Source organism: Equus przewalskii, chromosome 24 (assembly GCF_037783145.1).
Source record: "Equus przewalskii isolate Varuska chromosome 24, EquPr2, whole genome shotgun sequence".
Lineage (NCBI taxonomy): Eukaryota > Metazoa > Chordata > Mammalia > Perissodactyla > Equidae > Equus > Equus przewalskii.
The window spans coordinates 7239073-7262185 of NC_091854.1; the positions used below are offsets into that span (position 1 = coordinate 7239073).

Here is a 23113-nt window from a genome sequence, read left to right on the forward strand (position 1 = left end):
AGAAACATGCCAATGAAATTGCTGGCCGTCTGCCACTGAGCAGAGATACCAAACAGATGGTTCTGCATTTCCTAAAAGTCCCCAGAGGGCCTGAGGAAGAAAGTGTTGAGTATCTACCTGTGTGGTACCCCCAAACTTGAGTCTAGGAACTAGATTGTTCTGCTCCTCCTGTGAAGATGAAACCTAATGTTCTTGGCTACAGCCATGCCTGAAGGAGAAGGCAGGCAGGCATGGTCCAGGGCTCACGCCGGAACTTCTGTGCTAGTGAGAGCTGAAGGGCAACAGCTCCTAGGTGTTAGCAGACTAACTGGGCAGGGCTCTCTATCTCTATCAGGGCTGTCCTTATCCTCACAGCAAACTGTAGAAGCAGGGGGAGGGTGTGGTGTGTGCAGATGGTAGGTCTGAGGAGCCTGTGCTGGCCTCTCCAAGTATTGAGTACTTACCGGAGTCTACTGTGCTTTGGCTGTTTCCTTGGGATCATGAAAAATTTAAGCCCTCAAAATGAAAGGCTCAAGAAATTATCCTCAGTCCCTATCTCACACAAGAGGAAGCCCAGTGTTGGCCCTCTAAGTAGGTTGCAAGATCCCAAGAACCAGAGCAGGGCAAATTGATCTATGAACAGCATGATGTCATCAGACTGAGAGAACCAGACAGGCAGAGAATTCTGGGAAGAAGCAAGCAAAAGGTAATTGCAGAAACTAGAAAAGAGCAAGAAAGTCTAAAGCAGAGATTGGAAGATGAAGATCAGAGGAATTCTGTCAGCCACAGGGACATAGTTACAGCCCTTTATTTTTATTTTATATTGGTTAATGCCTTCTTTCTGCTTTCTTTGGATTTATTTTTTCTAATTTCTTGAATTTTTAATTCATTTGTTTTGTTCTTTGCTGTTTATTAATGTAATTAATACTTTGCGGGGCCAGCCCCATGGCCGAGTGGTTAAGTTCTTGCGCTCTGCTTCGGCGGCCCAGGGTTTCGCTGGTTCGGATCCTGGGCACAGACGTGGCACCACTCATCAAACCACGCTGAGGCAGCGTCCCACATGCCACAACTAGAAGGACCTGCAATTAAAAAATATACAACTGTGTACTGGGGGGATTTGGGGGAGAAAAAGCAGGGGAAAAAAAATGATTGGCAACAGTTGTTAGCTCAGGTGCCAATCTTTAAAAACAAAAAAAACCTTTGCATTCTTTAAGCAGTTCTTCAATTTTATCTTTAGTTTTGTCTTTAGTTTGTGATATAGTTTAAAAAATTTATTGTTGTCATTACTTCCTAGATACTTAAAATTTTAATTTGGGCTTTCTCTTTGACTCAAGAATTAGAAGATATTTAAAAATTTCCAGATAGATTTTTTTGTGAATTTCAAGTTTTATTGTATTGTGATTGGAGAAAACTGTTTCTGCCATCTCTACTAAGTGGAATGTATTAAGCCGTTGGTCTAATTTTGTAAATGTCCCATGGGCATTTGAAGAGTCTGTTCTCTGTTCTCAGGGCAATTAGATCTAACGTATGAGTCAGGTTACTTAGTTCTTCTGTATCTTTTTTCTTGTGAACTTCTTTATCTGTCATGGACCTCAAAAGTGAATTAGAGCCTCCTACATCTAATGTCCTTCTGTTTAGTTCTTTTTCTATTTCTTACAGATTTTGCTTAATGAATTTTGATGTTACTTTGTTTTCTTTATAGAAATTCTTGACTGTAATATCTGCATTGTGGATTGTATATTTTATCATTATAAAGAACCTTTTTTTTTTTTTGCCTTATTTAATGCTTTTGCCCCCCACACCCCCCCGAATTCACCTCATCTGGTATAAGATTGTGACTTGATTTTTTTTCCTTGCATTTCACTGGTATACCTGTACCATCTTTTATTTTCAACTTTTTTGACATTTTTCTGAGGATATTTTTCTTTCAATAGGTGGATTTATTGCACTGACATTTGTACATATGGCTTAGTTCTGTATCACATTTTATGAGCTGCTTTCTGTTTTTAAGGATTCTTTTAGTTTGTATCTTTCTCTGTTGGGTGTATATTTCTTTAATTTGTTTCATGTGTATTCTTTCTGATAATTTAAGAAGATTTGTATTCCGTTTTGGCTCTTCTAGTGGGGAGCTTTATACTATAACTTTTAAAAATGTACTTTATCTTCTATTTCTTTAGACCATATCTGTTCCCCACTACAAGCAATGGCAAAATTATTATACTTCCATTCATCCCATCACCTTTACCCCACCTAATTTTAATCAATATATTATTATTGTTAGTTCTTCTAGTGATCATTGCTACACTTTTGAATATAATTCTATCTCTGTTATTTGGTTTATAAAGTATAAATATTATCTTTTGACCTTGCATATTAAAGATAAGGAAATCAACATCCTTTTGCCACCTTCCATCTTACATCTTCCTTTCTTGGTTTTTGTTAATTTTATTACTTTTGCTGGTATAGTCTATATTACTAACATTCTGAACAATATACAACAATGGATTTATCAATAGGTTCCACTTTACAGGGTTGTTGTCATGACAGTAAAAGTATAGCACTAGAACAGTGCCTGACACACAGTGAGCGTGTATTAACACCTATCAGATAGTGTATTAACAAGTATTGTGAAACACATTCCCAGGGTTGTTTTCATCCTAGTCGTACATTTCAACTGGCTTTCACATTCAGTTTCTCCATTCATCCCCTGGCCTGAAATTCATTCTCTAAGAGTTCCTCAAGAGATACTAATGGGAGTTAGATTTTCTGATCCTTATATGTTCAAAAGCATTCAATGCCTTTTACTTGAAAGAAAGCTTGGCTATGTAAAACATTAATAGCTGTTATTGAGCACTTATCAAAATCACAGGTTATCTATACTCATTATACAATTAGACCTCATAATAGTGCTATAAATCAAGCACTATTCATATCACCTTTTACAAATGAGATAATTAGGACACCGGCAAGTCAAACTTCCTTCTCTCAAAGACTTTGTTGGCATTATTGCACCGCTGTTATCTACCATTGAATGTGGCTTTGGAGAAATCTGAGGCCAATATAATTTATTTTCCCTTAAAGTTGTCTTGATCTTTTCACCTGGACGCTTAAAGGATTGTTTATTTCTGAAGTCCAGTAAAATTCAGTGGGATATGTCACAAGGGTCATTCTATGTCAGTTTTCTGAGAACATTGTGTGTCCCTTCAATCTGTAGATTAAAGTGCTCTTTCACTTATCTGAAGTTTCCTTGAATTCTACTTTGAATATTTTTTCTTTTCCACTTGTTCCGTTCTCCCTCATATGGACATGCTAGGTATCCTTTGTCTTCTATATCTATCATTTTATCTCAAATTCTTGTTAGTTCTTTTTAAATTTCCATTTCCTTTTGCTCACTTTTCTCAACCTAGCCCTCTTAAGTCTTACAGTGTTTTTATCCTGACCCCTTATTTCCCCCATTTATAGTACGGCTCTAATTTCTAGTACTCTTTCTTTTTCTTACTTTCTGAGTTCTGCTAGCTTATTTTACATTTCCATCTGTTGTCTGTTCATTATTTCTTCTGCTTTGAGGTCTTGTTTTAAACTGTTTCATTAGATCCTTTAGATTCATAGTGATATGTTTGGTTTGCTTCAGGGCAACATTTTCCTAGAAAATGTCTTTATCTGACATTTGCTTTTCCTGTTCCTTTCCTCCTTTTTCTTGTAGATTTGCTGTACAGATCTCATGCTTGCTTTATTTTGATTATTGCTCATTAGTGAATGAAATGCATTCCTCAACCAGCTGTTTGTACGAAGACCTAGTGGTGAAGCTGCTGTGGTGCAGAATTTGTACGTGCGTGTGTGTTGCGTGTGAGAAAGAGAGAAAAGGCGAGACAGAGATACTCATCCAGATTGGGTTAGCCTGTGTATCTCCCCATCATGTAGTCTCTCCCAACCCCTATTTCATTAACAGACTGCCTCCAACATGGATAATATTTTTAAGGGTTTTATCATTTAGCAATGCGTTGCCCTGCTACTTCAAGATGCCAAGTAGAGTTTTTGGAAGTTTACACAGCTTGCCCCTTAAACCTTCATTGCAAACAAGGGTGATGGTACCACCTATTCAGTGCTCTGCGAGCTTTGAGAAGTGAGTTCACAGCAGGTATTTAATCTCAGCTTACTTCTGGACTGCTGTAATTTTTACTGAATTTGGCAAGCTGTCCGTATTTATCGTGCCTTAGAATTACTTTGGTACCTTATTTTATCAAAGATAGAGTTGGTGTTTCTCTTTCTTATTTTCTTTCTTGTTTTGGGGTGATGTCAAGGATGATAAAATGACAGAAGTAACTTTATTTTGTTATTTTAAAATATTTTGGTACTTTAAACTTTATCTTTAAGTTTATTTTAATGCCAGAGCCATTTTTTAAAATAGAGTGCCCCTATTCTTGGAGAAAGTAGGACCATACCACCTCAGACCATGTTAAGTGGGAAAGACAGTTTCAGAATTCTGTGCACACCCTGATTGCAACAAGAACTGTCATCATGACATAGCTAGTAAAGAACAGAGCTTGGATTCAAGTCCGAGTCTATCCAGATCCAAGCCTGAGTTCTTTGTACTGTAGGACTTTTCCTTAAAGAATATAGATATCTCTTTATGGTGTCTTTGTTATGTTTCTTTTTGTGAGCATTTCTCTATTAACTGCTTCTTTATTTCCTGGTTTTTAGTGTGATAAGTACAAGACTGGAGTTATTGATGGGCCTGCATGTAACAGCCTTTGTGTTACAGAAACTCTTTACTTTGGAAAATGCTTATCCACCAAGCCCAGCAATCAGGTATGGATGTTATGAATAAACATTCCAGATTGACGGTGCGCTCTAATTTTACCATGAACTAAGACATTGTTAAAAGAATTCTTGAACCAGAGCTTTAGGACATTTGATGTATTTCAATTTTTACATGATTTGATTCACTCATCTAACAGACGTTTATTAATCCCCTGTTCCCAGTATATTCCAGACACTGTTTTAGTTACTAGGAATACAATGGTGATTTAAGATGGATAAGATTATCTCCCTTATGGATCTTACATTAGCCCAGATGGATGGGGAACATAAAGAGTTGATAGGTAAATAACTAAGCAAGACAGTTACAGAATGTGGTGTTTTATATAGGGTATACACAGGGCAAACTGATGGAGAATGAGAGGGATGGGGATGGTAGAGATGTGCGTTAGAGGAGTGATCAAGGAAGACCTTTCTAAGATAACATTTGAGCTCATACCTGAATGAGAAATTAAACTACAGGCCTGGGCAAAGGACAGAATGAGCTAAGACACAAAAGAAGAACTATAAATTATAAATAGCTGGTAAACATAGTGAAAAAATGTTATACCTCACTTATCAAAGAAATATGCATTAAAACAATAGGATACTATTGGGCTAGAAGAAAATAAAACAAAACATCAACACTAGCTATCCTTGGTCAGTGGAATATTGCATGATTTGTATGCTCATCTTTTTTCTTTATAGTTTTTCTAAATTTCCAATATAAATACACATTACTCTTGTAATTATAGAAATTTACAATAAATTTTACGTTGACAATACTAATCATGTTTAAGAGGATTTCTGAAACAAAGTCCAACAGTTGAGTATCTACTACACGCTAGGTGCTGTTAAAGGCATTGGGAGAGACTATGAGGAACAAGACAGACAAAGCCTCTGGCCTCATGTGCTTTGTGTTCCATATGAGAGAAGACAGACAATAGTGTCAATAGATTAATAAATAAGATCATTTCAAACAATGCTAAAGGCTGTGGAGAAAATAAAGTGGTGTATTGGGTTAGAGAGTGACCTGAGATGGAAGAGGGATCTATTCTAGATAGGGAGTTATTACTGTCTAAGGTGACATCTGAGCTGAGACTTGAATGATGTGAAGGAGCCAACCATATGAAGGTCTGTGAGAGTGCATTCCAGGCAGAACCAACAGCAAGTGAAGCAGGTCATGAAGCAGGAATAGATTGATAAGTTCAAGGAGCAGAAAGAAGACCAGCGTAGCTGGGATATTGATACCCAGGGAGTAAGTGGTAAAGACCCAGTTGGAGAAGTAGTCCATGCCAGCTCATATGAAGCCTAGTAAGCAATGGAAAGGACTTGGAACTTTATTCTAATTGAATTAGAGGATTTGAAGCAGGGGAGTGATATACCCTCCTTTGTTTGGATTCATATTATACTAATATTCATATAATCCTATTTGTTTTTTATATGTAAGTAAGAGCCAACTGCCTTGGTTCAAATGCTGGCTTTGCCACTGTTGTGTTACTTTCAGCATGCTATCTCACTTCTCTCTGCTTCAGTCTCCCCATCAGTAAAATGAGGATAATAATAGTATCTACTTCACAGAAGTAAAATAATAAAGTAAATTAGTAGACTATAGAACATAGTAAGCACCATATAATGTTAGTTTGATAAATAGCTAAATGGTTAATAATGACTAATTCTGGGGTGTGGAATTAGGGAAATGGATATGGAAGAACTTTGCTTTTCATCCTTCTATGTAATTTGACTTTAAAAAATATATTTATAGCTATAGACACTTACATTTAGAAACAAGAAAGATCTCAAATAAACAACCTAACTTTACAACCTGAGGAACTAGAGAAAGAACAAACTAAACCCAAAGCTAGCAGAAGGAAGGAAGTAATACAGATTGCAGTAGAGATAAAGGAAATAGAGCATAGAAAAACAGTAGAGAAAATCAATGAAACCAAAAATTGGTTCTTTGAAAATATCAATAAAGTTGACAAACCTTTAGCTAGATGAATTAAGAAAAAAATACAGAAAACTCAAATTACTAAAATCAGAAATGAAGTGGGGAGTTACTAACTGATTCTACAGAAATAAAAAAGGATTATGTGAAAGCACTGTGAACCGTTGTACCTCAACAAATTTGATAACCTAGATGAAATGGGCAAATTCCTGGAAACACAAAACCTACCAAGAAATAGAAAATCTGAATAGACCCATAACTAGTAAGGAGATTGAATCAGTAACCTAAAGTCTCCCAACAAGAAAAGCCCTGGATCTGTTGGCTTCACTGGTGAATTTTACCAAACATTTAAGGAAGAACTAACACTAATCCTTCTCAACCTTTTGCAGAAAAATTGAAGAGGAGGGAAAACTTCCTGACTCATTCTATGAGGCCAGCATTACCCTGATAAAGACACTACAAAAAGAGAAAACTACAAACCAATATCCCTTATGAATATTGATGCAAAAATCCTCAACAAAATACTAGCAAACCAAATTCAGCAACATATTAAAAGCATCATATACCATGACAAAATGGGATTCATTCCTGGATTGCAAGGATGGTTCAACTTAGGAAAATCAATCCATGTAATATACCACATTAATAGAATGAAGGAAAATAAAAAGATTATCTCATTTCATACAAAAAAAATATTTGACAAAATTCAGTAGGATCCTGGGGGCGGACCTATACACCGCTTATCAAGCTGTGCTGTGGCGGGATCCCACATAGACAAACTAGGACTTATAACTAAGATATGCAACTATGTACTGGGGCTTTGGGGAGAAAAAAAAAAAAGAGGAAGATTGGCAACAGATATTAGCTCAGAGCCAATCTTCCTCACCAAAAAAGCCAAAAAACCCAGAACAGAAAATAACAAGTGTTGACAAGGATGTAGAGAAATTGGAACCCTTGTATACTGTTGGTGGGAGTGTAATATGATATAACCACTGTGGAAAACAGTATGGCAATTTCTCACAAATTAGAAATGGAATAACTCTGTAATCTAGCAATTCCACTTCTGGGTATATATCTAAAGAATTGAAAGCAGGGTCTCAAAGAGCTAATTGTACACCCATGTTCGTATCAGCATTCTTCACAATAGCTAACATGTGGAAGCAACCCAAGTGTCCATTGGTGGATGAATGAAATGCAAAATGTGGTATATACCTACAATGGCCTATTTTCAGCTTTAAAAAGGAAGGAAATTCTGACACATGCTACAATATGGATGAACCTTGAGGACATTATGCTAATTGAAATAAACCAGTCACAAAAACCCAAATTCTGTATGATTCCACTCATATGAAATAGTTAAGAGTAGTTAAAATCATTAAGACGGAAAGTAGAATAGTGATGCCAGGGGCTGGGGGGAGGGGAGACACTGGGAGTTATTGCTTAACGGGTATAGAGTTTCAGTTTTACAAGATGAAAAGAGTCCTGGAGACGGATAGTGGTGATGGTAGCACAAGTTCATGAATGTAATACCATTGAACGGTACACTAAAATGGTTAAGATGTTAAATTTTATGTTTCTGATATTTTACCACAGTAAAAAAAATTGGAGGGGCTGGCCCCGTGGCCAGGCAGATAAGTTCGCACGCTCCAGTTCGTTGGGCCAGGGTCTGCTGGTTCGGATCCTGGGCGCACAGACCTATACACCACTCCTCAAGCCGTGCTGTGGCAGCGTCCACATAGAAGAACTAAAGGGACTTATAACTACAATATACAACTATGTACTGGGGCTTTGGGAAGAAAAAAGAAAAAAAAAAAGAGGAAGATTGGCAACAAACATTAGCTCAGGGCCAATCTTCCTCACACATGCAAAAAAGGACTTCACTGGGCTATCTGGAAGAATGGCCACATCCTTGCTGACAAGAAAAAAAAATTGGAAAAAAAAATAAATTGTTGATCATGGTCAAAACATATATATTTAGGCATTCATTAATTTTATAACTTAAAAAATTAAGAGAAAAGCTTTGGAGTATGATTTCAAATTTGCAAATCAAAAAGAAACTTGCAGCTCAGTCTCAGTGTTCTGTTGCTTGGCTGTGTGTGTGTGTTTAGAGAAGGGGGACACTAAAAATATAGTGATAGATTAGAGTTTTCTACTCACCCTAAAGCAGGACTTGTCATTCTGTTTCACATAGATGTACTTAGGGATTTGGGATAATCTACCAGGTGTTGTGAAATGTCAGATGGAACAAGCACTTCATCTTGATTTTGGAACTGAATTGGAACCAAGAAAAGAAATAGTGCTATTTGATAAACCAACAAGGGGAACTACTGTCCAGAAATTCAAAGAAATGGTCTACAGTCTCTTCAAAGTGAGTATGTCCATTCATATGGTGCTGGCGTGCAGCAGCAGCCTCTTCTGGAGGAGCTGGCAGACCTCATCCTAAACCTTAAAATGCTGCTGTTCTTCGACCTGAATTATTTCCTATTTTGAGGAAATAATTCAAATAAAAGAAAAAATCTGTGGAGGATGTTTACTTTAACATTATTTATAATAGCTAAAAATGTCCAAATAGGAGAGGGGAGTTCATTAAGTTAGATGGGCTTCTTTGTAGTTTGAAATTATAACTAATACACTTTTTTTTAAAGGTGAAATAAAATTGGTACACCCTAATAGCAAATTAATTCTTAAAAATTTAGGGGCTGGCCCCGTGGCCGAGTGGTTAAGTTCGCGCGCTCTGCTGCAGGCGGCCCAGGGTTTCGTCAGTTCGAATCCTGGGCGCAGACATGGCATTGCTGGTCGGGCCACGCTGAGGTGGCATCCCACATGCCACAACTAAAAGGACCCACAACCAAGAATATACAACTATGTACCGGGGGAGAAAAAGGAAAAAAATAAAATCTTTAAAAAAAAATTTAAAGTAATACTTATACAAGGATTAAATAGAAATACTAAAAGATGAAAATAACTACACTTTTGGAGACAATGTCTTTTTTCTCATTTCTATTGCTCTTATATTTTCACTGAAAATCTTTTTTTTCTTTGAACAGTTTACATTTTCCAGACTATTTTATCGCAGAGAAACTTCACAGGGACATACTTTTTAACCTTCATTACTGGAACAATACAACTTGAACAAAATAATTCTGTTAATGTGATAACTACAAAATAAGAAAGAGTAATTTTCAGTTGACCCTTATTATAACTTTGGATATAAGCACATTACAGTTTTGCAAGTAAATGTTTAAGACAAAGGATAATTACTTAGTGTCTTGGTTAACTATAGTTATCTACAGGGTCTAAGGGGGCTACAGGAGTTAGGGTAGCCATTTCTTAATGAACAGACAAATAATACTTAGTGAAGTGGGTTTTACCGCAATTACATAAAACATAGTCCTGACTCGCTCAGCAAGCATGCTAACTATTTGGAGATGTTCCTCTGTGGGGATTCAGTAACAAGATTATTACTTAGCATGGTAATAATCGCCACAAAGGAAGTTCGTATGTATGTTACATAGGAGATATTTTTCATTCCGTGTAATTAGCCAAATTCTTATTTTTACAGGCAAAGTTGGGCGACCAAGGAAACCTCTCTGAACTGGTTAATCTGATCTTGACGGTGGCTGATGGCGACAAAGATGGCCAGGTTTCTCTGGGAGAAGCGAAGTCAGCATGGGCACTTCTTCAATTAAATGAATTTCTTCTCATGGTGATACTTCAAGATAAAGAGCACACCCCCAAATTAATGGGATTCTGTGGTGATCTCTATGTGATGGAAAGTGTTGAATATACCTCTCTTTATGGAATCAGCCTCCCATGGGTCATTGAACTTTTTATTCCATCTGGGTTCAGAAGAAGCATGGATCAGTTGTTCACACCATCATGGCCTAGAAAGGCTAAAATAGCCATAGGACTTCTAGAATTTGTGGAAGATGTTTTCCACGGCCCCTATGGAAACTTCCTCATGTGTGATACTAGTGCCAAAAATCTAGGATATAATGATAAGTATGATTTGAAAATGGTGGACATGAGAAAAATTGTGCCAGAGACAAACCTGAAAGAACTTATAAAGGATCGTCACTGTGAGTCTGATCTGGACTGTGTCTATGGCACGGATTGTCGAACTAGCTGTGACCAGAGTACAATGAAGTGTACTTCAGAGGTGATACAACCAAATTTGGCAAAAGCCTGTCAGTTACTCAAAGACTACCTACTGCGTGGTGCTCCAAGTGAAATTCGTGAAGAATTAGAAAAGCAGCTTTATTCTTGCATTGCTCTCAAAGTCACAGCAAATCAAATGGAAATGGAACATTCTTTGATACTAAATAACCTGAAAACATTATTGTGGAAGAAAATTTCCTACACAAATGACTCTTAGTTCATACATTGTTGACCACTGTAGGAAATTTACCACAAGAAAAAATTTTGAACATTTTAAAAAATGGCTGATTCAGATCCCTGCCAGTGACACACCACTTTTTCCTGGTCCTAAGAAGCCATCACCTTAAAATACATTTTAATTGCTTAAATGGCAGGAAGTATTATAAAGAAATCAGTAGGTCCAAAAAGATTTCATTCTGCCCTTTTAGAAACCCTGGTACATCTCCTAGTACATTCACTGTGTAACTGTCTTGACTGACTTAAGATAACGCTGTGAAAAGCCTCATTCCATAATGTCAGAAGTGAGTTTTATAGATTTACCTTAGCCAAAATACCATTGCTGGAAAATTGTTTGCACTGAAGCTGCTGTTCAAGAAAATTTATAAATTTACTAATGTCTTAGCATGGTGAAGTTTGCACATTAACAGAAATTAAGACTGCAAGCAGGTAAATTAAAATCACTCATTTATAAACAGATGTTGGGTTAATAGCATGGTTTGTTGTATTATAGACTTAAGCACATTTAAACTCATTTAGACATCAGATGTTATGTGGCTTCAGAATGTTGAGTGGCTCTTACTGAGACCCTTAAAATTCAAAACCTATCAAGATGTGTTCTACTTGGCAATGTTTAATTGCCAATTTTAGAGGCTGAAAATGGATAAGCTTTCATCATTGTCGATTCAAAAGATCCACATTAGTATCGACGAGCCAAGTCCTTCAAAAGTGACATCTTAAGGCTATAGACCCAATCCAGATCCACTTACCTTCAATCTGAACTATGGGGAAGTGGGACATTAAGAGCAGGACTCTGAAATCAGAACTTTTTAATAATTTTCCGTTTTCAAACAGTATTATTCCCTGTTGGCCAAAGGGCTATTTCTTAAGAGGCATGTAAATTTATCTAACATTTTCTCTCATGTAAACTTGATATACAAGGGTCAATATTTGCTCCTTTTTCATGTTTATTCAGATCTGGCATGTACTTTTCAACATTGCCATAAAATTAAACCCCTTCTCTTGTGGAGAAAAGACTCAGTATTTTCTGCTCAAAGGTTTCACGTGGTTAAAGTGAATACATTAAAATAACGTGATGGTCACTTCATTGGACAGACTTCTCTCAAAGATTAAAGCCACAGATTACCACCAGTTTTGCTTACTGTAAAATTGTGTGCTCTGAAGGCACTTTTTCTTCCTGCTAATCATCTAGTTACTATAAATGAGTGGAAGAACTATTTCTTAATGGAAGGCGGGTCTGTTGCTTCTCAGATTTTTTAGGGAGAGCTGTACATCACACAATTTCAGGGATAATGCTTGTCAGGGAGGGCAGAAGCCCAAGAAGCAGGTGTGAACTTTGAGTCAATATGCAAGACAACTTTTTCTGGAAAAAGCTATACTTGTTTCTTGAAGAAAAACTTCAGGGTATTTCCTACAGTTTCATTAAGAAGAGCTTAACACAGAAATACGTGCTAAGACAATAAGTTTATTATTATCGATAGTTTATCTGAAAAATCTTCATAGAAAATTGTGGTTTGGTTTATTAGCTCTCAGCAGCCCGCTCTTGAGCTCTGAGGAAGCTAGCCTTCTTTTGAGCTACCCGATCTTTCTTCTGGGCAAGAGACATCTTGGGACGGTTCCACCTACAAAAAAAAGTAAAAGACATGAATGTAATTTTTAAAAGCCATAGCTCAAGAGCATAGAGAATATTAAATTTTGAAAAAGACAAGGACTTTTTCAAGGTGGAGGTCGAATAACCCCAATTCCAATACATGCACTTAGTATGACCTTAAGCTGACTTAACCAAACCCCAACTTTTGTGTCAATTGCCCTATTACCACACAGGGCCAAAAATCAAATAAACACGTTAATACAACACTTCCACTCGGTAAGTATTATTTTCTACTCCATTCAAAGATCAAAATGTGAAAGATTAACAGAAAGTAATTCTCTTCTTTAGTTAGCCTAGTAAAGAATGCAGTAACTGGCAGTCACGCTGTACTGGGATAGAATGGGCCACCTCAGTAGCTTCTGAGGCTAATATGTTTCTATCACCACCATTACTTTAGCAAACCTGGTTCCCTTCACTTCTGCAACATCATGCAGAGTTAGTGATCGAGTTTGCACAACTTCACCAAGTCTGAAACAAGGCAGGGAACCCTCCCAACCTCTTTCTCCTCAAGACAAGAGTAAGACACATACCTCTTCTTTTTAACTTCTTTCTTAGGCTTCTTCTCATAGACCGGATTCTCTCGTATGGCAGAATGAGCTTTCTTGTACATCTCCTCCATCTGAAACAAAGCAAAGCAAACAGTACTTGGTTCCATTTCCTATGTCCTAAACATTAATATAACGTACCATATTCCACTACTCGCTCTGCTTCGTCTTTCTAAGCCAGATTCTCCAAAGGAACTAAACTACGGTGAACGGTGGCATCTGCTTAAATTTCTAAATGTAACCCACCTTTTCCTGAGAAATTCCCAATGTTTATACTGTAGGCAATGTGAATTGATACAATTCACAAAACGCAATCTTCTTCAAGAAGAATCTGCACATATTTCTGAGGGATTTGGCTATACTTCTTGAGACATTCAAGTTTAGAGTAAATTGATTTGTGTAGAAACACATTTTATGCTCATTTAAAATACCATCTGACCTAAATTCTTTCATTCAAGTGAGGATACATGCCAAAAAAAAGTATTTAAGATGTTAACACGAATAGTATATGGCGCCAACAAGCAAATGCCAAATTCCTTTGTCCTCCCACATTCCCCAGATTTACATTTTCTACTGGTATCTGATAGGTCTTTCAAACCTAGTCTCAGTATTACATACCAGGGACCTCTTCTATCAACTACTATGAGTCACTACTATCTGACAGCAATATTAGGCCTCTGTGCAACCAGAAAGAGGTGTGAATTTCCCGAGAAAACCCTGAAAGGCTTTCCAGTTAGACATGTTAATGAGAATTTTGTTCTAAAACTCACCAAAAAACAATGTTGCAACTCTCTGAATTGTTTCAATTACCAGCTCCAAATAAATGACTACTGATTTTTGTGGAAGATCGAGTCATGAAGAATAGCTATGAAATGCCTGAGTGTTCATTATCAAAAGCTAGTAACAATTACAGCCCCCTGAAGAATGAGTCAAGGTAATGCAGGCCTCTAAAATTACTCATTCAATGTGGAAAAAATGTGATTACTACATGCATTTGTATAAAGCTTAGCAAAGGAAAATAATGCAAAATTTTTCACCGCATTTCTACCTAAATCCCTTTTGAAAGTTAATTTCTCTATCTCTTTTAGCACTCTATTACAGTTCTCCGCTGTATTTAACGAATCCATTTAATGACTTCAAATGTAGTCATCCGACAAATCTAAGCATCCCAGTTCATTCCTTCCAAGAGACCAGACAAGTAGGAAATACAACCACGTATGCAGATAATGCCATGAATTTAGGTAATAAAGATCACTTCCTGTTGGAGACACACTAGATGTCTGCAGAGGACTTCACTAGGCATACATAAGAGGCCTCCATAGATAAAATTAATGAGCTAGCTGGAAAGTACATTAGCCAAAGAGTGGCCAGCTGAAGTATAGCATGTATATAGGAAAGCATTAGGAAACAGACATGTGAAAACAGATTGGGAGTTTGAAAAATTTTGAGCAAGTGTGACATGACCAGAGCAAGACGTGGCTTAGAAAGGAAAATTTTGCAGGCCAAGGGGAATCATAGTCTAAAGTAAAAGGCCTTTTTCCCAAGGTGATGTAATAATGTAAAGGAATATACTCATGTGAAAATTAACATGCATCTACCTTAACATAAAACTACCCTTTCCCTAGCTCAAAAACTCAAGCTGTGTGTTTATTCAGCCCTACTGTGTACTAAGCATACAAATAACATAAACTCATCTTTTCCCATTACAAACCTATTTCAAAAATAATTTTCATAGGCAAAGCTGTACCAAAGTAGACTATGCACTAACAGAAAAGAATCTAATAAACAAAACAACTACTTGATATGTAATCCACTGATTTATATGTAATTCTATATTTCTAAGAGTTTTATAATAGTATGATTTGTGTGTTCCATGCTTTCACTATAATTTTAAAAATGGAATTATTATCTTCAGTTACTCCAATGTGTTCATAGCTAGCCATGGACACTCAGCTTTAGGGGTGAGAAATTTTCCAGCATTAAGCTCACTTTCGCAAACATGGTTCCCTCCACGTCTACATCACCACACAGAACTCGTGACAGAATCTGTACGTCTCCCATTCTGTGTGCATGCCTGAGACATTCAAAAAGTCCAGAACATAAACACTTATTTACTAAGAGGAAGAACCTTTCTTCCCCATGGCCTAAAATGAGTCAAGTTGAGTAACTAGCACCTCGTATCAGACAGGGTCGATTATAACTATGACCACAGGAATGAAATCTATAAATACGTAACAGCCAAATGCATAAACACCATTAAAGGCTTTAGATTTGGATGCTTGAAGCCTGCCATCCTTCAGCATCTAAAAGATTTCTAAAAGCAGCTGACAAGTTTAGCTCATTTTACTACCTTATCTGACTTTTAACCTACCCTGGGTTCAACATCCCAATTTCACGTCATTTCCTTTTAAGCTAAGTACAGCTTATTTGACTCTATCTGTACTTATGAACATGCCCACATTCAACTTTTAACTGTTAACCTGAAATAAAACCATATAATGTACCCACCAAAAACAAGTAGTAAACCTGGTTCTATAATTAACCAATACTAGCATTTTTAGTTAAATTTTTTACCATGTCTGGAGTTACGTTGTTCTTTATGTACTGAGAGAACTGTTTCTTGTAGGCATCCTCATCTTCTTCCATCAGGTAACGCATATAATCTGCAACGTTCTGTCCCATGATGTGCTTCCGATGTACTTCTGCATTGAATTCCTTGCTCTCTGAATCATAACCAGGGAATCGTTTGGTACTAAAATGAAGTTTTTCATATTTTAGTATCTAATGGTTGAAATCAGTTCACTAGCAGAAATTCATTTCAGTAGCTGCCATCAGTCCCGTCTTGAAACAATTAATTGATCATATGCAACCAAAGGACCAACTACTGACTGCTCAGTGAGTGGGATATCATCATTCAGCAGCTAATCTCTGAATTCCAGGATAGAAAATCATGCCACAAGCACCTTTAAAAACCATTAAATGAACCAAGGCTTTCCACCACTATGAAGTTAGTTCTCCTCATTATCATAGGAAAGGGTTTAAAAATGCTCCTCAAAAATCCTAGAATTTCTCAGTGGGCCTTCAGGATACATGGGAATGAGTACATATCTAATAGGTGCCTTGCAAGAGAACCGTAAGTCCTCAAAAAAAAAAAAACCCTCCCCCACCCCACACTATAAAAAGTAAGTTCCAGTTAGGTTACATTTTATAGGCTTACCAAAAAAATACATATATATACACATATACAGAAAAAAATTTTTGGTTGTTAAATCACCAACCACTAAAATATCCCTAAGGTAATAAGTCACTTTAAAATGCATCTATTCAACAATAACAAAAATTAACTCAAACCAAAAGACAGACAAAACAATCTACTTAGCTCCTAAGAATGGCCTACAACCTTATTTCCAGTTGAAAGTTTAGAAATCTGTCATAAGCCTTTTTCTCAAACTCTTTTTTTTCCTAGAGTCCACATTTTTCCATATTCAGTGAAGCAATTTTCATTCTGAATGAAAAAAAGAAAACGCATTCGGAGTGGGGTGGGGGGGAGTGCTCATTTCTAACCATAACTAAGCTACACACAAAAGGTAGTGAGTTTCAACCCCAGCTCTTCCACTCATTGGCTGCAAAGCCTTGGACAAATCCTTTACCTCTGAACCCCAGTCTCCACTGATAAAATACATTACAGTTCATTCCTGCCCAGCCAAGTTCATTTTGCACAGTACCTAGCATATAGCAGGCACACAACAATAGCACTATTACTTCAATAGTTTCCAAAGTCCGACCAGTTAGAAACAGTGAAGTTATCAGAGTCCAGGCAATGAGGCCCTCAATACTATATTACCTGTGAGGGATAGACAAGCCTCCATCCACAGCTCCTTTCAGGGCCCCAAAAACCTTATTTCCGGTAGTCGTTCTGGCAAGCCCTGCATCCAAGTAGCAGGTGAAGGCACCAGGTTGACCATCGATGCTTTCCACATTGTATTCATCTCCGGTCACCTCCACTTGGCCTTCATAGATCTTGTCCATGCCAAACCTATTGAGAAGCTATTAACAAAGAAGCCAGTCTAAATACCTGTCTGAATATATTTAAACAACTATAGTACCTCAAGCCACAGCTTTAATGCCTCTGACAAAAAATTTCCTTCCAATTCAATTATCCCTTTATCCCAATCTACTTTTAAACATCGATTTTTAAATGCTACAAAAAGAAATTTCATTCAATTTCACCCTCAATTATTAACTTTAACAGCTTCCGAATCTGCTACATGTCCATACTTGATTTATGTAGCAATCAATTAAGATGTACAATACTAGAATTTGACTCATATTACTCAAGGGAGGTGATCTCCAGTCCTTCAGTCATACAATTATGCATTACTTAAAGACAGGGATACATTCTGAAAAACGTGCAGTTAGGTTATTTCATCATCGTGTGAACATAATAGTGTACTTACACGAACCCACATGGTTTAACCTACTACACATCTAGGCAATACAGTACTAATCTTATGGCACCACCATCGTATATGCGGTCTGTCATTGACCAAAACATCATTATGCCGCAAATGACTAGATTTGACTATAAAAATTCACCAACCAAATATTAAATGTTATCACACATAGTTTTATTTAATTTGATTAAAATCGTAGGAATAGGATCTTGGGCTGAAAAGAACATCTTTTATGGTTCTACTCTTCAACCACATTATGTTAATACGGGCCACTCCCGTTAGTACACATCTAGCTATGGTTCCGCAAGTAGTGCCTGCACCAAGTTGCTTTCGTACATGAGAATGTTTCCCGCCCCACTCAAACATGGCAGTGAAAATGTGGGTCCCCAACAATGACGCACACTTAACAATTCCATTGCAAAACAAAGTCAGTAATTGAGAAAACAAAAATAAGGCAAAAATCACATTTTCATTTCCTTTCTGCACATTACAGGAAATGCTGCCACCCACAGGCAAAGATGATTAAAACAAAAAATGAATCCCCCACCGACACCTGAGCTCCAAAAAGTTTAAGACATTGCTTCTCAAAATCTTACGTGCATATAAATCACTTGGACATCTTATTAAAATACAGTTTCTGAGGGTCTGGAGTAGAGTCTGTGTTTTTAATGTATGTTGATGGTCAGAAGATCTATACTTCTCACTACGTCTGTCCAACAAGGTAGCTACCAACTAGCCACAAGTGGCTATTCAAATTTAAGTTACAAATTCAGTTTGTCAGTAGCACTAGACACATTTAAAGTGCCCAAAGGCCACATGTGGCTAGTGGCTACTATATCAGACAACACAGATTACAGATCTCCATCACGACAGAAAATTCTATCGACCTAGAGATACCAAAGAAACAGGGCAGAAAACAGGAAAACTGCTTCACCAGATTATTAGAACCAGCACTGCCACCTCAATCAAACTTTGTATTTATAAAATCATCTTCTCTAATGATGCCCTTACAAGCCACAGGGCAACAGCAGGCAATCCCCGACCCCACAGCTGAGGGTTATCTTATCCATGTGTAAACATGTGTCTCGCAGGCAAGTCCAAACAATGAGCTATTAATTAAAGTAATCTTGTACATACCCTGCGGGCCAGCAGCAGGCCAGTACAATATGCTGCAGCATAGTTTGTGAGGCCAACCTTCACACCATACTTTGGGAGTTCATGAGCATAAGCTGCACAAACTATCATATCTCCTTCTATACGGGCATAAGCAATCTATAATAAGAGAAAAACCAGGTTAGTAACCGGTGCTTTTATCCTTTGCTTGTCCTAAGTGCCTTCTTTTTCAAAGTACTTAGAAAAAAAGGGCTGGACATAGATTTGCATCACTTGAAATTTGTCAAACCCACTCCCAACTACAGTTTATGGCTTCATCACCTATAGCAGGTAGGTTCATGAGTCTGTAAATATGTCTGATTAATGTCACAGTACATAAGGCTAGAATTACCACATACACATTGAACATTAAAATGCCTTTGGAATAAATTACACTGTAGTACCTTACTTCTAAATTCTGAAAAGACTCTTAGCTAGGTTAGCTGGTGAATTAAAGAGGCACTCTGAAAAGTCAAAAAGGAATCTCCAATTATTTAAAATATCAAACAAGCATAAATAGGTCCAACAATGTTTCAGACACCTAATGCTTAATCATCTAAACTTAGGTATGAAGACACTGCCTTCACAATCAGCAACTGACTTTGCCCAGAAAAGAGGTATGTCTGCCTCCTGCAAGGCTCAGCAAATCTCAACTATGAAAATTTTCCCTAGTTGTACAAGTTCTGAAAACTACCTTCTAGGAGCAAACCACCACTTTCTGGAGGTCTTTTATGTGGCAGACAGCTTCATACATATTTACTAAGACCTATTTCAAACAATAAGCAGGAGTAAGAACAATCTTAAGAGCCTAACTTCACAACTACCTGTCTATGCAAAGGGCAGTGGATGTGGGGCATGTAAGGCCATAGTAAGCCATGTAAAATAAAGTCAGGACTTGATTCGTGACAAATCTTATTATTCTACCCGAACTGGAATGGGCAAGAACCTAGTTTCAAATTTATCCTCCCACCCCACCATCCCAACAAAACAGCATAAATTTCTCCTCCTTCCCCCCAGTTAGGAAAATGAAGGAGACTGAACTGGGTCAGCACTGCCAAGCACAGCTGACCTTTAGAGTATTTCTTAAAGTACCAATTTCCCAGGCTCCAACTCCAGACCTACTACAAGGAAAAGAACTACTCACTCAATCGATGTTTTTGGAAGGCCAAGCACTAGACTAAATGGACCTTCTTAACCCATACCTGTGTTTTGCTTCCCAAGTACCACTTCTCTAGCGCAGCGAGGGGAGGGAGGGAGGGGTCAGACCCATTGCTTGAGTCCAGAACACAACTTACCTGACAAATGATATCTCTGTTGGTCACACGAACTATCATCCTGTATTTGGGTGTGTTGTACTTATTTTTATCCTGGATTACTAGGCGTTTCCGAGCATAGTAATCAGTTTTACCCTCTGAAAGAAAAAAATACCTTAAGAAAGTCTACTCCACTGCAAAGCAGATTCTTTTAACACTGTGAACATGAACAACTGATCATACCTCGTCGTCTTCTGAATTTCACTTGGTATCTCTTGAAGTAGGCCTTATTCTTGACAACTTTAACAAACCCCTTTAAGAAAAAAGAATGTTAAAACTTTGAGAAACGTTTTAGCTTACGATACTTTTGACATCCGAGTTAACTATGTAACAAAACAACACTTGAACTTCAAGAGTAACTGTCACTTTCGTAGAGTCCGGCCTTTCTCAGACCATCTGGGGTCAAGAATCACTTTTTCTTCTCCTTCCCATCTGTCAAGACTGATAGTTCTATAAAACACAGTAAAAATGAATCGCTGGGAAAAAAAGGAATTTAAGAACAGACAAAATGCAGGCCAACTTCTTAAATTCGGCAGATATCAAATCATCACACTGCTTTTAAACGTCTGAGCGCTTACTCTCGACCCCTGTACGCCCTCCCCGCGGACCGGAACGGATCCTTGCCCCAAACTTCTGCAGAGCACCGCTCTAGACAGCGGCCGATCTTGCCAAACATCAGTCTGTTCTGAACACTGCAGGCCCCATTTCGAAAACCCGAGCTCATACTTCCCACCAGCGTTTTTCAAAAGCCTAAATTATGTGCCGCAAAACTCAACTGGCCAAGAGCATACTCAGCAATTAGAACAACACTGCCCCTCACCTCCTAACACCACCCCCTCCAAAATTCATTAAAAACTGGCGGCAGCGACAGCGGAGAGACAGAGAGGACACGCACGCTGGAGTAAACGAGCTTCCTTTAGAGGCCCAGAGACGTCACAGCCTCCAAGCTCTCGTGATGGTTTCGGCTTGAAAGCCACTTTTTAGGCCCAACGGCACTGGCTTTCTGAAAGACCTACCGGTCCCGAGGCTCCTGGAAAACCCACCAAGCAGGCTGGGATGGAGCCGGGTCCGAGGAGCCACAGCCCGTCTACACCCAGGCAGCCCCCTGCTAGTTTGCGACCGACTGCATAGCGCCTGCCCCGCCCGGCCGCCTGCTGGCGCCCCTCGCGCGACCCCGCACTATCCCCGCAGCTTGTCTATTACACCCACCTCCCTGCCCGGTCCGCCGGCCCCGCTCCTGCTCTTCTTCGTCAACCCCTCCCCCCAAGTTTACGCGCCGGGCGGCAGCCATTAAAGCCATGCCGGGAACTGCAGCCTGACCGTGGCAGAGCGGGCAATCTAATGCCATCCGACCGCTGCGCCGCGCGAGACGGATCCTAGGCTGGAGCTAAGGCAAGGAGAGGAAACCCTAGTGCATCCGTAACCCCGAGAACAGGATACCCACTTACCATCCTGCGGAACAGAGACCTGCGTCCGCGGCTCGCCACAGACCTACAGGCCCAGCACGGCTCCGGGGGGAAAAAGGCCGCTGTCCGTGCGCAGGCGCAGTATGTAGCGCCGGCGAACACGCCAGCTACGTGTGGAAGAGAGCTCCGCCGGCCGCATAGCCTGCGGCATGCCGCCCCCTGCTGGCGGGAGGACCGACGGACTGCCCCTGCTCCAACAACCATGTGTACCGCGGCCCCCAAAGCTCCTGGCGGACGACCTCACGGAGATGGGTGCTGAGCAGTAGCAGGGAGGATTACAGGAGGCTTTCACTTTCCTGTACCAAGAAATTGTTTCATAACGAACATATATTACTTTTGTAAACAGGAAAGAAAGTTTGAAAGTTAATAAGTGAATTTGCTCTGGAGCCCTTTTGCTCTCTCTGGGCCTATACCTCCTGGACTACACATCCTTGACCAGAACATCAGAGTGCCCACAGGAAACCTTGCCTTGGTGCTCCAAACCTGCCTTAGGAACCCTTCTGCCTTCCCACAGAGGCTTCGTAACTGCTTCAGGCCACCCTAGACTGTAAACTCCCTGAGGGTGGGCCTCGCTGTCAAGTTCACCTTTGAATCTCCAGCACCTAGCACAGCGCTGACTTTCAATTCAGCAAGTGGTCGGTATTTGTCAAATGGTAGAAGAACTAATGCTCTCTCGTTCCTGCCTCCCTTTACCTCCCTTGTCCTCCCTGATCCCTGACCACCTCATTCCATCTCCCTCCCTCCGTGACTCTGATCTAGTCAGCTTAACTTTTTTCTGTAAGTCCTATTTTTCATTCTTTTAGAACTAGTTATAACTCGGAAATAAGTGTTCCCTTTTCCTATTCTCCACACGGAAAGTGAAGAGAACCAATAACCAGACAAACATGCAAACCAACAAAACACCTCAAGAAAGAATATTCCCTTACGTAACAGTGTTTCGAAGGTGGTCATTGGGCCGTTGCATGGGAATCATTTGGAGACTAGTGAAAATGCAGATATCCGTCCGAATATCCCTCACCTCTACTGAATCAGACTCGCTGGTTTGGGGACTGGGAATCTGCATTGTAAACGTGGCCTCAGTCTTAATCAAGTCAGGAGGTCTCAGGAAAGCAGAAAACAAATCCCATTTTGCCCAATAATGGAATTTACTGGCTCTACCAGAAAGAAGACAGATTACTTACCAGCACAGCAGTTTAACATATTCCTATCCTCAGTCTAAATTTTAGTTCTATAACCCCATCCTCTGATAATTTAAGCCTGCTCTTAGGAGGTGGGTGTGCATGAGTTTAATCTGGTGGGAAAGAATCAATGTATAAACTGCTACTGTCAGAGCTGGGAGAAGGGCCTGCCAAATACCATGACATGGTTTAGTGGCTCCAATAAAACTGCCACTGGAATAAATCACAATTACAA

General features: G+C 38.9%; 2 protein-coding genes and 3 non-coding genes across 9 annotated transcripts in view; 1 reads left to right on the plus strand and 4 right to left on the minus strand.

Moving 5' to 3' along the window:
- DIPK1A (divergent protein kinase domain 1A) overlaps positions 1-11576 on the plus strand; it is a 102408-nt gene extending 90832 nt beyond the window's left edge. For all 5 annotated transcript variants that reach the window (XM_070592642.1, XM_070592641.1, XM_070592643.1 and 2 more), the window contains 3 exons: positions 4681-4788; positions 8916-9092; positions 10287-11576. In XM_070592642.1, the coding sequence (XP_070448743.1) occupies positions 4681-4788; positions 8916-9092; positions 10287-11099 (1098 nt within the window). In that variant the 3' untranslated portion in view covers positions 11100-11576. The remainder of the gene's footprint in view (positions 1-4680; positions 4789-8915; positions 9093-10286) is intronic.
- Positions 11577-12564: 988 nt separating this feature from the next.
- On the minus strand, positions 12565-21889 carry RPL5 (ribosomal protein L5). The gene is made up of 8 exons (XM_008529281.2): positions 21683-21889; positions 20418-20487; positions 20217-20332; positions 18907-19041; positions 17160-17362; positions 15890-16067; positions 13301-13389; positions 12565-12741 (listed from the first exon to the last, which is right to left on the minus strand). The coding sequence occupies exons 1-8, from the start codon at positions 21683-21685 to the stop codon at positions 12642-12644; spliced, it is 894 nt and encodes a 297-aa protein (XP_008527503.1). The 5' UTR covers positions 21686-21889; the 3' UTR covers positions 12565-12641.
- LOC139079202 (small nucleolar RNA SNORA66) lies at positions 13093-13225 on the minus strand. Its single transcript, XR_011532574.1, has one exon. It is a non-coding gene; the product is annotated as a small nucleolar RNA SNORA66 (small nucleolar RNA).
- Positions 15239-15367, minus strand: LOC139079203 (small nucleolar RNA SNORA66). The gene has a single exon (XR_011532575.1). It is a non-coding gene; the product is annotated as a small nucleolar RNA SNORA66 (small nucleolar RNA).
- On the minus strand, positions 16140-16234 carry LOC139079201 (small nucleolar RNA SNORD21). The gene has a single exon (XR_011532573.1). It is a non-coding gene; the product is annotated as a small nucleolar RNA SNORD21 (small nucleolar RNA).
- Positions 21890-23113: the final 1224 nt, after the last annotated feature.

Excerpts from the sequence above, each read along its gene's own strand:
- RPL5 (XM_008529281.2), bottom strand. Across the intron at positions 20,333-20,417 it reads GAAATTCAGAAGACGACGAG|AGGGTAAAACTGATTACTAT; the intron begins GTATGATCAGTT and ends TTTTTCTTTCAG. Across the intron at positions 16,068-17,159 it reads GGCTTGTCTATCCCTCACAG|TACCAAACGATTCCCTGGTT; the intron begins GTAATATAGTAT and ends ACTTCATTTTAG.